Source organism: Mixophyes fleayi, chromosome 3, assembly GCF_038048845.1.
Source record: "Mixophyes fleayi isolate aMixFle1 chromosome 3, aMixFle1.hap1, whole genome shotgun sequence".
Taxonomy (NCBI): Eukaryota; Metazoa; Chordata; class Amphibia; order Anura; family Limnodynastidae; genus Mixophyes; species Mixophyes fleayi.
The window spans coordinates 17275431-17292587 of NC_134404.1; the positions used below are offsets into that span (position 1 = coordinate 17275431).

The 17157-nt window shown below is 44.8% G+C and overlaps 1 protein-coding gene across 1 annotated transcript in view; it reads right to left on the minus strand.

Annotated features, from left to right (window-relative positions):
• Nucleotides 1–16184, minus strand: part of LOC142142597 (L-gulonolactone oxidase-like) — a 114050-nt gene extending 97866 nt beyond the window's left edge. The window contains exons 1-3 of the mRNA XM_075200473.1: nt 16089–16184; nt 14550–14651; nt 13543–13668 (exon numbers count right to left, since the gene is read on the minus strand). Coding sequence (XP_075056574.1) covers nt 13543–13668; nt 14550–14651; nt 16089–16091 — 231 coding nt within the window. The 5' untranslated portion in view covers nt 16092–16184. The remainder of the gene's footprint in view (nt 1–13542; nt 13669–14549; nt 14652–16088) is intronic.
• Nucleotides 16185–17157: the final 973 nt, after the last annotated feature.

Below are 17157 nucleotides of genomic sequence, written 5' to 3' on the forward strand. Positions count from 1 at the left end.
AAATATTATAGGAGGAAGGAAGAATTAATGACAGGGGACCCGATTCATTAAGGATCTTAACTTAAGAAGCTTCTTATTTAAGTCTCCTGGACAAAACCATGTAACAATGCAAGGGGTGCAAATTAGTTTTCTGTTTTGCACATAAGTTAAATACTGTCTGTTTTTTCATGTAGCACACAAATACTTGATAGCTTATTTGTACACTGAAATTTAAAGTTGATATTTGTGTGCTACATGAAAAAACAGTCGGTATTTAACTTATGTGCAAAACAGAATACTAATTTGCACCCCTTGCATTGTACACATGGTTTGTCCAGGAGACTGAAATAAGAAGTTTCTTAAGTTAAGATCCTTAATGAATCAGGCCCCCTGGGGTCTTTTCCTACAGTGGTTGTAGGTTAAATGTTGATATGACATATTTACTATTTCCACTCAGCGAGTTTACCGGAGCATTCGTCAATCCGCAAAACTATGCGCAGATTGATTTTACGGGGATATTTCCAAAGTATTTGCGGATTGTAAAAAAACCTTAATGCGCACATCTCAGCTTAACTTAATTTTCATGGGGCTGTCCCAATTCTTGACCTCACTGTAATGTGGATGTGGATCCTGACCTGGGTGTGGTTTCTGTGGTTCTGGGCGTGATTTGGGCAGTTTGTGGGAGGGGCATATTTGGGTCCCAATTTTGCTCTTATAAATGTTGGGATATATGCTTGATGTACTCAGTGCTGTCTCCTTACCTACTGAATTATTAGCCTGCAAATTGTTAAATAATGGTTCAGCCACAAAGCAACTGCCTCCTTCTAGGTTAAGAGTTGAAACTTTAAATGTTATTGACCTTTTATTAATCCCTATTCTGTTACTAAACAATGTGAGCTTCCATTTTATAAAGCCCGTTATTTTAATTCTGCATGCGTCACGTTCAGCTAATATCATCGCGGATAACTGGTATAGAGTGTTCCGATCATTGGAACACAGAGAATTAGGGCCTCTTGCTTTGAATGGCAGAAGTTATATTTAAATCCAGCCACTTCCATCTTTTCAAGAAAATACCCAGAGACTTTGAATAGAAGCCTTTGTGTGAGCCGAAAGGCTTTATTTCCTAAGACGGATTTATACCAGCGAAATGATTTATTTAAACAGAAGGATGTAATTGAATAAAAGGGCAAATTAAATGGGATTTTGTGTTTGAATAGAATTCATAAAGAAAGAGAACAATCTTTCACGGCTATAAAGTAGGATTCATTCAGTGAGCGCGAGGAAAGACAGGCAGTGGACTCCTCTCTATGAATCCTATCGGGTTCTGTCGCTCTTATAGGAGCGCACGTGTGCTGAGAGATTAATCCCCGGAGTAGTAGATATGAGAGAGCGACTGTACCAGACAAGATGTTTTCCAATAAAAAGTCTCATTTAATGCGAAGGAACAGTTAGCAACTACTGCGCCTCTGCACTACGGCTATAATCAGGTTGTAGAGATATATTGCAGAAAAAATTGACACAAAGCTCCATTAGATCAGAGGCTTGTCTCACTGACAGGCGGCACTTTACAGTGACTGCGCAGAATTTATTATTTAAAAAAAAAAAAAGGAATATATTTGGAATTGCTGTGAGAAATATGCCAGCGACGGTTAGTTAGAGCTGCAATAAGGAATGTGTGGAAAGGGCAGCAGAATGGCAATGGGGGCTGTCTCTTGCAGGGGATTTGCAATGCAATTGTTTTTATTCCTATTGTTTTATTTAATACGTAAGTATCTTTACCTCTGCAGAGGGTGGGGATGTATTGTGGCACACAGGCAGCATTACCGACGTATACAGTATCTGTACTAATCTGTACTTTTACTTACTGCCAGAATGCATGTATTTAGGTGGGCATGCTGAAAGCTGGGACCATAAAGCTTTGCAGCATTAGGTGTTGGGTGAGGTCCCCAAAAAAGGAAGCACATAATTCCCAACTTTTGAATGAGAGCGCCGATACGTGCACCAGATAGGGGAATGGCCACTCACCACTGGGGGGGGGGGGGGTGTCCGGTGTTCAGCGCTTCCAAGCCTTGGACCTCCCCTAGCAGCTCCTAGTATGTTCCTGGCTCGATCCCTAAAGGAGAAGAATGGGATCTGGGCAATGTCCTGAAGCATTCTCTTTGTGGCATGGGCACCCTTCTGTTGATGCACACACTAACAACTTCTTGCTTTGTACTTTGCTTTGTTTGTCAGGATGGCAAAGTAACTCATAACATAAAGCTCCATACACTTGCTTGTGACCCTAATGTGAAATTATCACAGATCGGCTCCCTAGACACCGGCCAACTTATTGGGCATCAGTCACACTGAACAATGAAAAGAAGACAGGTTTAAATACCTTACACTCCTCCCACAGCCCTAGTTTCATGGACAGGCGACACTCCCACCTTGCCTTTAAAAAGGAGTTTGCTTGATTACTCTCACTGCAGACACACCCTGTCCACTTGCTGTTAGCTGTGGAAAAATACGCTTCTAAACCACTTCAAAACATGTAAGTTACATCACACTCTATACTATTGTACCATCACACACATGTCCTCCAACTGTGTATCTTTGGACTAGGTGCACTGCTGCTGTATCTCTAACTTCCCTGTTAGAGGCCTGTGGAAAATCACTCCCTTTGTCACAATAATATATATATATATATATATATATATATACATATATATATATACACATACATGTATACAAACATACATATATACATACATATATATATATATACACAAACACACACATATATATATATATATATATATATATGTACACACACACATATATAGACGTATATACACATATATTTTAAGGGCACGGTTGTGCCCTTATATTAAGGTTGCATCTAATGAACGACATTCCGCCATGTTAAATCTGTGAGAGGGGGGCATGGTGTTTGAGGGGCTACATTTTAAAAAATATTAAAGCTATTAAGATGAAATTTGGCATGCAAATGAAGAACCGTCCATGGGTACCGCATACCAAATTTAAGAAAAAAGGAATAAAAAATGACAAATTAGAAATAATCTAAAATTCAAAATCTCGCCATTTTTTCCCACTTCCTGTTTTGTAAAAGTCACTGTTTTTCTGTTTTTCTTGGGGGAGAGCGTAACTCAGTGTACAGGTGGTTTAAAGACTTGGGGTTTGTTTTGTATGAAAGCTATTATGGCTGAGGAGTGCCTTTGAGGGTTTAAAATTTTGATAAAGTTATAGCTTTTTCAGAAAAGTTCATAATGTTGCGCATGTCAAATAGAAGCTTGTGCTGGGTGTAGTATATGTGGCTTCACTTGCCAGCACAAATATGGCTGGCTTTCCTCTTGCCTAACGATTTAGTTCTGTAAACTGCAGAGGAATTAGACCTATTTGTTGGCTATATATGGGCTGGTTGGTGTTTTGGAACTGAGGGGGGCACATTGTATCATTATTGGCCCTGGCACCGCTCTTATTGCAAAGTTTAATCTCTCTGTGGTGACAGAGGCGGCTTTTATGGAATCCATGTTAAACCTCCCGTCCCCTCTGTGATGTCAGTTAATTTATTCACTGCACTGAGCTGGGGTTGGGAGATTTAACAGTGCTCAGTAGTTCCTGCAGTGGTCATACAGATTGATGGGAATACTGGATGATGACAGGCCAAACCAAGTGTACTAAACCAGTGTCACAAAACCCAGCAGTTATTAAGGCCACATAATGCCCAGCATCGACGCTGGTACAACATAAAGCACATTCCCATGTGACATATACACAGCATCCCAGAGCAGATGGAGAGAGCTGCTGTATCTTCAGATTGGTATTAAGTATAGGAAGTCATTTATATTGAAAGGTGAGCGCTCTCTATATATTCTATTGCTGCTCCTATAATATAATCCAAAGAGATAGGGGGGAGAAAAGGAGTGCAATTATACAATATCTACTGTTAAAACATATAAGTAAACATGGAAGTTGCAGACACATGTTATGTCCTTTCGCAGAATAGGTAGCCAGGGCTGCGGAAGTCACATTCAGATAGGATATTACCCCGATAGCAGATCGAAGGGAGATGTCCATCCGGAATGTTTTCCCCAATGGTCGCTAGAGTCCAGACTTGACTCTGCAGGTTCACGGCTTGTTTACGCAGGGACGTGCTGTATTGCTACTTTGTCCTTACTAGATTTTTTAGCAAGAACACAGTAGCTATACAGCTATACAGCACGTATACAGAGCTATACGGAGTCAAGTCTGGACTCCAGCGGCCATCGGGGAAAACATTCTGGATGGACGTCGCCCTTCGATCTTCTATCAGGGTAAGATCCTATCCGAATGTGACTTCCGCAACCCCGGCTACCTACTCTGCGAAAGGACATAATATATGTTCGTAGCTTCTATTTATTTTTATGCTTGAACAGTATTGTGTATTGTGGCTTCAGCAGCTCCGGCTAATTACTCTGCGAAAGACTATAAACACATGTCTGCAACTTCCATGTTTACTTATATGTTTTAACAGTAGATATTGTATTTATTGCACTCCTTTTCTCCTCCTATCTCTTTGGATTATATTGTAGGAGCAGCAATAGAATATAAAGAGAGCGCTCACCTTTCAATATAAATGACCTCCTATACTTACCCATCTGAAGATACAGCAGCTCTCTCCATCTGACAGTGACGGAGCCTGGCTGAAGTAGCGGTGATGACCACAGCATCACCCAGGGCGGCTGCATAGAGGATCCACTGTATCGCTCCTTCAAGTGCTGCTTAAATCACCAATGAAGACCTTTTAGCATTGTGCTGCACAGCAGCAGCTCCAGCTGGAGCAGAACCGCATATTCAAGTGTTACAGCATTCCTGAAGCTTAGCTTAGACTGGACGACCTCCCATCAGGTACAATACTGCCTGTCACAACCCGTCTAGCAGGTCCCTTGTATATCATTTGGCTCCAAACAATAGACTGAGCCGGTGTTTGTGTTCTCAGCACAGAATTGTGTATTACAAACATTTACACTGAACTGTGTCACCTGTTTTGCTCACAAGCTACTAGAATAAGACTTTCTTTGCCCACAGCAACCGTCTTAATATCCCGCGTCTGCCCACAGCCATCCCCATAGTCTCCGCTGCGTCTGCCCACAGCCACCCCCACAGTCTCTGCTGCATCTGCCCACAGCCACCCCCACAGTCTCTGCTGCGTCTGCCCACAGCCACTCCCACAGTCTCTGCTGCGTCTGCCCACAGCCACCCCCATAGTCTCCCCTTCGTCTGCCCACAGCCACCCCCACAGTCTCCCCTTCGTCTGCCCACAGCCACCCCCACAGTCTCCCCTTCGTCTGCCCACAGCCACCCCCACAGTCTCCCCTGCGTCTGCCCACAGCCACCCCCACAGTCTCCCCTGCGTCTGCCCACAGCCACCCCCACAGTCTCTGCTGCGTCTGCCCACAGCCACCCCCACAGTCTCCGCTGCGTCTGCCCACTGCCACCCCCACAGTCTCCGCTGCGTCTGCCCACAGCCACCCCCACAGTCTCCGCTGCGTCTGCCCACAGCCACCCCCACAGTCTCCCCTGCGTCTGCCCACAGCCACCCCCACAGTCTCCCCTGCGTCTGCCCACAGCCACCCCCACAGTCTCTGCTGCGTCTGCCCACAGCCACCCCACAGTCTCCGCTGCATCTGCCCACAGCCACCCCCACAGTCTCCGCTGCGTCTGCCCACAGCCACCCCCTCAGTCTCAACTGCGTCTGCCCACAGCCCCTCCCCCACAGTCTCCCCCTGCGTCTGCCCACAGCCCCCCTCCCACAGTCTCCCCTGCGTCTGCCCACATCCACCCCCACAGTCTCCCCTGCGTCAGACCCACAGCCACCCCCACAGTCTCCGCTGCATCTGCCCACAGCCACACCCACAGTCTCCCCTTCGTCTGCCCACAGCCACCCCCACAGTCTCCCCTGCGTCTGCCAACAGCCACCGCCAGTCTCTCCTGCGTCTGCCCACAGCCACCCCCACAGTCTCCCGTGTCTGCCCACAGTCTCCGCTGCATCTGCCCACAGCCACCCACACAGTCTCCCCTGCGTCTGCCCAAAGATACCCCCACAGTCTCCCCTGCATCTGCCCACAGCCACCCCCACAGTCTCTGCTGCGTCTGCCCACAGCCACCCCCACAGTCTCCCCTGCGTCTGCCCACAGCCACCCCTATGTCTGCCCAGTGCTGTAATGTGAAAGGACTGGGGGGTCGTGCTGTAATGTAAAGATACTTTGGGTAGCTAGTAAGCTTCAAGACCAAGGAGGGACTGTCCCGATTATCATTGGACTGTCTCGTACATATGACTTTGTCCCAAATGCAGGGAAGTATGTCCCTCTTCATGCTGGTGTGTTTTAGGATGGGCCATATGCACCTAGATGTGGTATGCACTGCGTTGCCAGTGTGTTTGAAGGGAATGTGATTGGACGATAAATTAAAAGCTAAACCCACTTGTGTGATGGTTAGTCTCATATCTGGTTTTACTCCTTTTTATTTAACTCTGTCCAATAACAATTTGGCCAGTTTCCGAATTTTTTTCCAGGGCTGCTTTTAATTCCCAATCTGCCCCTGCAGTGGGGAGAAAGGAGTATGTGGGATACTGTATAATCCATATCAGTGGTCGAAGTGGAAATTTAGAAGTGGCAGAATGGAAAACGCAAGTGATAAGCAGTAAGAGAAGTGGCGATATGACATACCACCATATACACCTCCACTTCGAGCACTGATACATATAACAGTATATAACGCATCCTAGCACATAGCATTAGGGGAACCATCTGCTGTCAGTTGCACATCTGGGAGTGAGATTCATCCAGACAGTGTCTCCTTTCTGCAGTTCAGCTGTAAAAGTGCAGCTTAAAGCCCAGGGGTCAGTCTACTCAGAGCAGTGATCCAAGTACATGGCAGAGAGTATACAGGCTGGGGGTCTGTAGTGAGTCACTGCCAGGCAGTGCGAGGGGACAAACATCATACTGACATTAGCGCAGCCACTATGTACAACACTGCATGTTTTCCACTGGGCACATTGTTGAATGTGGGGACATCACTGAGAGGGGCTGCACACAGCATGAGAGATTCCACCTACAGCTTCTCTCCGGTGACAACTTCAGTTTAGTTTTCCTGCACCATACATTGATAAAAATCATTATTCGAAATGCTTCTTATTCCTCGGGTCTCTGACAGGTGGTGGACTGCAGGCAAAACACTTCCCACATTCAGAGCAAATGGAGGGGGCAGGCCATCTTTCTCCCGCAACGCATTGCATGTTCGTTTGGAACCCAGTGCTAAATCATTAGTAGACGACCTGATTCTGTGTCAGGGTTTCGTGCGTAGCAGAGCAGCTCCCTGGCTGCGATCTATTGAAAAGATCTCTCCTGGTTATGGGTTCTCTGGTGGCAATCTCTCCTCTCTCTTCTTCACTGTGGCTGCTACACTAGGGCAGGTGCTTCTCTCACTTGGCAGCCTGTCTCCTCAAGTGCCCCTCTTTCCCGCAGGTATAGCGGGCAGTCTCCTCTTACCGCCTTTAGTATCACTGAATTGCTGTAGGTGTGAGGGACCTGGCATTAGCCTATCTATAGGGGGAGCGGATGAGACGGGGAGCAGAAGAGAGGAGGAGAAGGGGGTCGGATGAGACAGGAAGCGGAAGAGAGGAGGGGAGGGGAAGCGGATGAGACGAGGGGAAAAGGGGAGCAGATGAGACAAGGGGAAAGGGGGAGCGGAGGAGACGGGGAGCGGAGGAGACGGGGAGCGGAGAAGAGAGGGAGTGGATGAGACAGGGAGCGGAGAAGAGAGGGAGCGGAGAAGCGCATGAGAGGGGGAGCGGACGAGAGGAGGTGAAGGGGAGCAGACGAGAGGGGAAGCGGAGGAGAGGGGGAGTGAATGAAAGGAGGAGAAGAGGAACGGATAAAAGGAATGGAAAGGGTTAGGGGGAGTAGATGACAGGAGGACATGGGGAGTAGAGGAAACTGGGAGTAGAGGAGACAGGGAGAGGAAGAGACGTGGACTGGATGAGAGGGGGAGAAGAGAAGTGTGTGTGTGTGTGTGTGTGTGTGTGTGTGTGTGTGTGTATGTATATATATATATATATATATATATATATATATATATATATACTGAATGCCTTAAGTGCAGAAAGGGACCCATCAGCCTGACCAGTGTCTAAATAATGGGGAGTCTAGATCACTGTACTTTAACAGATTGCTATATTGGATTCATTTGTTTTCCCATTACTTTAATGTCTAAAGCAAGAGCTCAAATAAATTCTTCTTTAAAAAGATATATTTTTTACAGAATCAATGTTCCTGTTAATAGAATTAAATATTGAACCGTCCAACTTTTAAAATAACAAAGCTCTGTACACGATCGATGGCATCAGCTACATACTCAGCCTTTTCTTCTTAGACTGCATTATTTGACGCACAGAGAGACACACACAACATGTCATCGTACATTGTAAACACTGGCATTTAAAACCGCCAGTAGTAAATTAGATTGTTTATAAATCTATGGCGATTGCCCGACGGTGCAATTTCCGGGTATTTTGCAGGATGTTCAGCAAATTTAAGGAAGGTAATGATGGAGAAGTTGCAAATTTATCTCATTAAAATAGTAATGACGCATAGTTAGGGGTATATTTATCAAACCTTCTAAATAGAAATTGTGGTGGTATTGCCCGTAGCAACCAATCAGATTCTAGCTATCAAGTTCTAGAAGATGTGCTAAATCTACCCCGTAGAGTCCTATTGTACGACCTGTCATGTGCACAAAGAATAATTAATATAATAATCTAGACTATCTAATGCGTATACAAATCTATAAAGAAGATATAACTGATTGGATTGCTTTGAATGTAAAGAAACATTTAAAACTGGCATAAATTTTGGAGAAATGGAGATCATCAGGCAGCCGTAGTAAAGATCAACCTGTAGAAGAGAACTGTAGATAATAAGTAAACTAGAAAGCATCAGACTGCAGCAGTCATTGGAGAAAGGGATGTACATGAGGATATTAGTGGTGACTTCCGGTAGTGAATCAGGTAAGTGACAGGTGACCACACTGCTTCCACGTTACAAGAAGGAGATGAAGGTAATTATTGGGTATCATACAGTACAGAGTATGTGACGTCTTATCTCTATGCCCAGTATAACACTGTATATTTACTAAACTGCGGGTTTGAAAAAGTGGAGATGTTGCCTATAGCAACCAATCAGATTCTAGCTATCATTTATTTAGCATGTTCTACAAAATGACAGCTACAGTCTGATTGGTTGCTATAGGCAACAACTCCACTTTTTTCAAACCCGCAGTTTAGTAAATGTCAAATTATGGTAGATAATAAAAGGTTTTTATTTTTATCCTCATAATAGTTTTGAGTCAATCAGTGTTGTAAACACATTCACTGCCTTTATTTACTGTGCTATAATCATCATATACTGTAAATACCTCTTTGTATCGTGGGTATGGTAATGCATTGATGGGAATTCAATGTTTGTGCATAAATGAAGAAGACTTAGGACTTTATGACCTATTATCCGTGCTCCAGCATTAACACTTCTGGATGATATCAAGCCATTTACACTCTCCTCTGAGCAGAACCAAAATGTTTAACCAATTTTAAGTTTAAGTAACGTCAGCGCCAGCACTGGCTTTGCCAGATTATGACAAGCCTTTCACATTATTTTGTCATGAAGTCAGTGCACATGTACAAGGGGTACTGACCAGAGCCGGATTTAGACCTCATGGGGCCCTAGGCAAGGTACTGGTTTGGGGCCCCCCTCCCTGAAAAAATCCATTGCACTATAGTTTTTTAGTATAACATATACCCCTATTCAGGGGATGGCTGGCAGACTTTAGCCCGGGAGGGCAAGCATATAGCACTGGCCCATAAGCAGTGGCCCATTTTTAAAGGGTGGTCTCACCGCCGGCCCTGGGAGGGCCCTCTGGGGACCTCTGGGCCCTAGGCAATTGCCTAGGTTGCCTAGTGGTAAATCCGGCCCTGGTACTGACACAGAGACATGGCCGCAAACAGAAGTCACTTGCATATTACTCTGCACAGTTAAACCCAGTTATACGAGCAGCACCCACCTGCGTAAAAGCTCCGGCTGCTTTAGTGCTTGAAAAGAGTATAGATATTGTGCTAGGACACCCAGTAACCCTAATGGTGCCACATGCAGTAACAGAAATTTTAAACCAAGCACAAACAAAACATTTGTCACTGGCCCAGTGGCGGATCCAGGGGGGGGCGATTAGCAGACACTTGCTGCTGACGGCTGCACAGTATGTGCAGGTCCGTCCAGCCGTGACAGGCAGGGACAGTGTGCTGCCCGGCTGCTCTGATTGTGTTTTAAACACAGTCAGAGCAGCCGGGCAGCACACTGTCCCTGCCTGTCACGGCTGGACGGACCTGCACATAGTGTGCAGCCGTCGGCAGCCTAAGATGTTAGAAAGGGGCGGGGCCTAAATCGCCCCGGGTACAGCATTTTTCTAGATCCGCCCCTGCACTGGCCAGACTTACTAAATATGAAGTAGCATTGTTTTTGCATGTTTCAAAAGATGGGAGGACACATCAGGGATCTGGGGGAATCCTAGTTTGACCAAGAAGAAAAAACACACACAAAAGATGTTCTGAACATTTTCTAAACATGATTGTATAGAACTAATGAGACAAGAATCTCTGGTTTTATCTGACATTAAAGATAAACCATTACCAGATGCAGACATCACTCTTTTTGTAGATGGTTCACACTACTACATAGATGGTGTTCCTTATACAGGGTGTGCTGTAACCACACACAGAGATATAGTGATTCAACAGACTCTACCGAGTCACATGTCAGCACAAGTAGCTGAACTGAAGGTTCTGACACTTGCATGCTTATATGCAGAAGGACAAAGAGTAAATATTTACACTGATTCAAGGTATGCGTTTGGAATTGCGCAGCACTATAGCCCCATATAGAAACGTAGGGACTTATGTTTTCTGCAAGCAAATCAGTTTACATGCTGAACATACCAGGGCATTGTTCATCGCATTCCAGCTGTCCTCCAAACTGTCAGTGGTGAAGGTGAAGGCACACACAGAGACACTACCCCCTAAGCTAAGGGAAATAGACTGGTAGACCAGGCCGCACGAGAAGCCGCCATAGCCCCAGTACGCAAGGGGAGTCTATTTATACGGTGATCCCTGACCCCAAGTTTGACCGAACCACACTCCAAATTATGTAAAGATAGAGAATGAGAAAAAGACTTGGGCAAAACATGGAGCACTATAAAGTGCATCTGGGGAAAGATGCTATGGGTGTACTCACTAACAGGTTATGGATAGCACCAGGGTTTGCCCAAGTAGCACAGGCGTTAGTGAAAGGATGCCTAATCTGTGCACAGAATAACCCGGGTAAGTCTGCCCCAACTCCATGGAAAAGCACTGCCCAGACACAGTATCCCTATAAGAGGATACAGATAGACTTTATACAACTTCCCAAATGCTCGGGCTTTGAGAATGTGCTCGCCTGTGTCGACCTCTTTAGTCACTGGCTGTATAGGAAATCAAATGTTAAAGCAGTAGTCAAGAAAATTACGAGTGAGCTAATCTGCAGATATGGGATAGAGGTACTGACAGACTGCAACCTGGGGACTGGGTGGTCACGAGAAAGCACGTCAGGAGAAGTCTTGAACCCAGATACAAGGGTCCTTATCAAGTCCTGTTGACGACTCCCATGGCAGTGAAAAAACAGAAAAAAGACACCTGGATTCACGCATCACACTACAAAGTCTTCAAATCAGGGGAATCTTGTTCTGATGAATAGAAATGACTGTCTTATGGTATTGATATGTCTTGCCAGAATAGTTGTGACTGAAGTAGGGATTAAGGACTCCCTAACCCAGTGTGAAACAGACAGATAAGTGATAAAATTTCTTATGGCACTGTGAGAAACATATGGGAAGGAGTGCTCAACAATTTGCACTCATAGGAGAGTAAACTCTGAAAATGCCTTTGTGCAGATGCATAACCTCATTGGCAAAGTTATCAGTAATGATTCATGTTGGATATTGGGAATATTGGCATTAGTAGCAAATGGTTTGACAATCCTGTTGATCGTGTATGTGATAATGAAACTAAATATATGGCTGATTAAGAAGTTACTGACACTTGACTGTTGTCTCTCCAAAAAGGAAACCACTGAAATTCCCGAACCTCTGATGATCATAGAAATTACCGCTAAAACCAGACCAGACGATGAGCGTTATGACTTATTCCCACTAGCAAAGCCAAAGAACTGCACAGTTTGCAACAAGACACTACTAAAGACTGAACGAAGAACATGCAAAGCTTGCAGAACTACCATAAATTCATTGACTACTTATTAAGAGACTTTTTCCTAGATAAATGCTCAATGCAATTGTATATACTCATAAATCAAATTAGGACAAGGAGGGTCACAGGCTTATAACTGCTGGGGGATGGATTGACAACTCTCTAAGGGGAACAACCCTATGCATGGGTCCTTCTAGCAGGATACGTGTGTATAAGCACCTGCTTGATCGACAATAAGAATGTGGTTCTAGAGATAGGCAGGATAGGTAGGAGGAGAAAAGGCCGAAAATTGAATAAAACATGGGAAATGTTCAATATGATTTTTTGTTAAGGCCTCATAAAGCCTTTGTTCAGCCATTTTTGTAACTCGCATACATATATTATTTGCTAAAAGAGATTATTCATTTTTCTGCTGAAATGCAGTTTTGCATGATGTAAGCCCACGGCCTTGAGGTTAAGCTGACATAGAGAACTCCTGTAAGAATGTAGCAACATTTTTGAACAACAGGTAGTTTCATTTTCAGTTCCTAGTGTGGGAGCTGTGGCCATGACCTTGGATATGGCAGACAGGAGATAAACCTTCAGCCCCCCTTGAGATAAGAATAATTGATACATCTGTCCTAAGAAGGGGGAGAAAGTAAACACCTCAAGAATACATGAGAAAGTTAATCAGCAGCGCATCCCATAGACTATTGTATGCTTATGACGTAGGATTCATATATCCAGTAGGCTATAAAAACTTGTATCTTTGTATCAATAAACAGAGAATATTCCTTGTATACAGAACTGGGTCTGTGTCTACTCTCTCCAGCTGGTTGAAGCACTTCCAGACACCACAGGCAAACTTGGATCAGATTTTAGACCTAACACCTGCAATGATGTTTGATCATAAGAAACAGTGCATCATTTGACAAAACTCACGGGGCTAAATTTAATAAACTGCATGTTTGGAAAAGCGGAGATGTTGCCTATAGCAACCAATCATATTCTAGCTTTCATTTATTTAGTGCATTCTTCAAAATGACAGCTAAAATCTGATTGGTTGCTATAGGCAACATCTCCACTTTTTCAAACCCGCAGCCCGCAGTTTAGTAAATATACCCCAAGGTCTTCATGCAGCATAGGAATGACACAAGGATAAACATACGTTTCAAAAGCAAAAACAGTTTTGTTCATTTGTCCGGAACCACAAAGCCTCAGATTAGTACATCAGTTAACATTTAATTATACATTCATACCTTGATAACCTTGTTCATTTTATCCATTCGGATCATGAAATCGTCGGTGCAGGCGATGTCAGAGGGAGAGTGTCCACCGCCGACCACTTTTACCCTCTTGCTTCTCTGACGAGCAAGATCTAGAATCTGAGAGGAAGGAGTATTAAACACGTCTGTTACCTTTTCAAACAAGCTAATTTCGACAACTTCAGAATTAGTACCAATGTTAACATGTTGCAGGGTCACAACAAGGCTCAGAATAAATGAAATCGGTGTATCTTTGGACCTAGTCCCAGCATGGTTGCCTCTGGGATTTTCAAATGCAGGTGTCACCATCCTAGGAACGGCAAATACAGGGTTGTCTCTTTGCCTCTCCTCACCTCCCCCAGCACTCCGTCACTGCCCATTCTGAAATAATTGATAAATGTGATACAAGTCTTGTGCACCTCATCCTGCAATCACTGTAGTTACTGACAACGTAAGAAGAGTAGGGATGAGGAGAGTAGGACGACTCTTCTTTCTCTCCTGCTCCTATTCCTTTCACTATATAGATCCCTACTTCTACAGTGAGTGGCTAGTGATTGGACCAAGGCAGTGTACCAGGGCCCACAGTGCACACTAATGCTTGAAAGTTCTGCTTATTAAGACATCCGGCATTCTTCAGGAGTCTCTCCAGTGTCGAAGGAAGTATCCCAAGGATCCTTGGGTGTTGAAGGAAGTATCCCAAGGATCCTTGGGTGTTGAAGGAACTATCCCAAGGGTCAGACCCACATCATACAGGAATAATGAATGGAGTGGACATTACAATTGAGACAGACAAATAACCAGCAAGTGTTGGCAGTCTATTGCACTCTGAATGGCATGCTGGGAGCTGTAGTTCACTAACACTTGGGAGAGTCACAGGATATCTACCACTGCCCTACAGGCTTTCCCATCCATGACCTTAAGACACAGTGCAAAAATAAATAAGTGGAGAATACTGATAAGTGTTCCCTGTTATTTTGGATAATAATCCTCCCTCCACTCACCTCTTTCACTTCTTCCACACATGTGGGCTGGAAGTAGAGTTCAGGGTTGGAACCGTAGGTCTGAGCCCAGTTTAGAAACTTGAATCCTCCCTGGCCAAGCATCTAACAACAGGCAGAAGATTGATTAACGTCAATGTTTTATAAAATAAATACATTAAAAGTGCATTAGAAACCACAACAATGCATGACCCACAATGCTTGTTTATGTATGCAAGTGCACCTATTGAACCGCTAAGCGAAGGTCCAAGTGCACACTCACTTCATGGTCTTTGGGTCGCAAGTGCAACTTACACTACACTGTAGATTCCATGCACAGTAAAACAATATGCATTTTTTATGTATGATAGTTAGACGCCAGCTCTTTATTTTTATACAGCCCTGAATATATTAATTGTCACAATTATGTCAAGTGAGGCCACAAGACGAACGCACTTAAACTAATATGTTTGCAGGGGTGGATCTAGGAAATAATTTTACTGGGGGCGATTTGGGGTGGGGGGGGGGGGGCGCGATTGTCCCGATCACCCCCCCCCCCCCCCATCATCCGCCACTGTATGTTTGTGCATGAGTCATTCACTTACCTATTCAGAGTAAAGCCTCTGACATCTTCCAGCCAATAGTATCCACAGAGGAGAGGCTTGGCTGACCCATATATTCCCCCTCCACCCCCCCAGTGGTTTTTGCTGCACAAATACCTGGGAGCAGAGGCACCAGCATCAGGCTTAATGTTATCACTATCCCCAGTGCTTGTGTTATTGCATTTTGCTTTGTAGATTACTTTCCCCTTTTCCTTATTTTTCCCCTGAGTATTCTTCCATCTCCTGTCTCCTCTCTATTCCCTGTCTGCGTGTCCCCATCCTCAACCATCCTCCTGGTTATATTGGCCATATTTAAAGTCGTCCCCCCACCCCCCAAATACTTTAATCCTGTTCACAATGTCCCACCAGAGACGCAAGTCTGCTCCTCCTGCCAGGATCCACACTGGCTCCTCTGCCATGCCCAGTGCCGACATTGGAGTCGGTTGTCGGACCAATGCGGCAGCCAACACCGCCCTCCCTTCCAGGTCTTGATGGGGACCGGGGCTCTATAGGATCTCCTGCGGGCATGCTGCGGTGCCGCCGTCCGTGGTACCTGCTGCCCGTTGCGCACAACGACGCCCAACTCCGGAGCTCCTGTGTCTAATGCCGGCAGACATCGGGGAGGGGATCCCCTTCTACTCCCTGCGCCCGGCCAGACATTGTCTCAACCTCTGGGCACCATACGCTTCCCAACCCCGCCGACAACCACCCCCCAGTATCACCCAGATGTGAATGAGGGTGGGGGGTTTCCACCCAAGAGGTTGCAAGCCCGTCAGGGGGTGGCAAAGTGCCCAGGTCACCAGTCTACTTATTTAGGGCAAACTTGTAAGGGGGTGCAGTCCATAGCGCCCCCCAGCCCCCTTTTGTCTGCTGCGACCCCCCCTTTCCATGGTTGCCCCGTCCCTTTTAATTAACTGTTTAGAGCATGGACTTGGGCACAGCACCCTCCTGCCACACTCACCATGTTCCTTCAGACCTGATTGCAGGACGACTGTGCTGTTGCCCTGTCAATTGTCAAGTAGCAGAAGCAGCAGCAAAAGGTGAGTTTAAACAGGTTGCACTGAGCACATTCATCAGGAGACTACTCCCTTTACGTCAGGAGGGGCTGATCTGAATACATGGAGAATTTAAGAGGCTGAAGTTAGCTTCTAATTCACTTTTTATTCGTGCTCCTCCAGCTTCTTATTCAGAACAGGTTATTTTTAAAGGATTAAATAAATTTGGATCTCTGATTTCACATCAGATTAACACTAAATGGGGTCCCTTATACAAACTGCTTTAGTATTTCGCCTGACCCAACAAGGTTTTGGGCATGAAACCGGGGGGCAAAGTGGGCAAAGTCACCATATTTTATCATTTTGAATATGTAGCTGCAGAATTGCAAAGGTTAAATGCCGTTGGGACACCAATTTGACAGTGGGAATCAACACGGAGTGGTCAGTTACATATTAAACACCTGTCTTTTGCCTGGCCCAAGGCTGTTTTGGGCATGAAATCAGGTGGCAAAGTGGGCACACATAGCATTTTGAATAAGTAGCTGCAGTTTTGCAAGGGTTGAATGCCGTTGGGACACCAATTTGACAGTGGGAATCAACACGGAGTGGTCAGTTACATATTAAACACCTGTCTTTTGCCTGGCCCAATGCTGTTTTGGGCATGCAATCAGGTGTTAAAGTGGGCACAGATAGCATTTTGAGCATTTTGAATAAGTGGCTGTAATTTTGCAAGGGTTGATTTTTTTTTATTAAAAATTTCAACAAAAATAAATCCCAAATCACTTTTTCAAAAATAAAATAGACTACAACATCAAGGGGTAAAATGGACCAACATGATCATAACACCCAATTCTCCTCCAATCCTTCCACAAAAACTATTGCATCACTTCACAAATGAGAAGTATATACATCAAAGAAACATGACATCTTCTAAAACAATTCTCTGCATTAGACCAATCTATAATACCACCCACACACCCTTTACAGTCAGGAAATGAAAACAAACTTTAAATGTATGTAAACCTTACTAAAAAA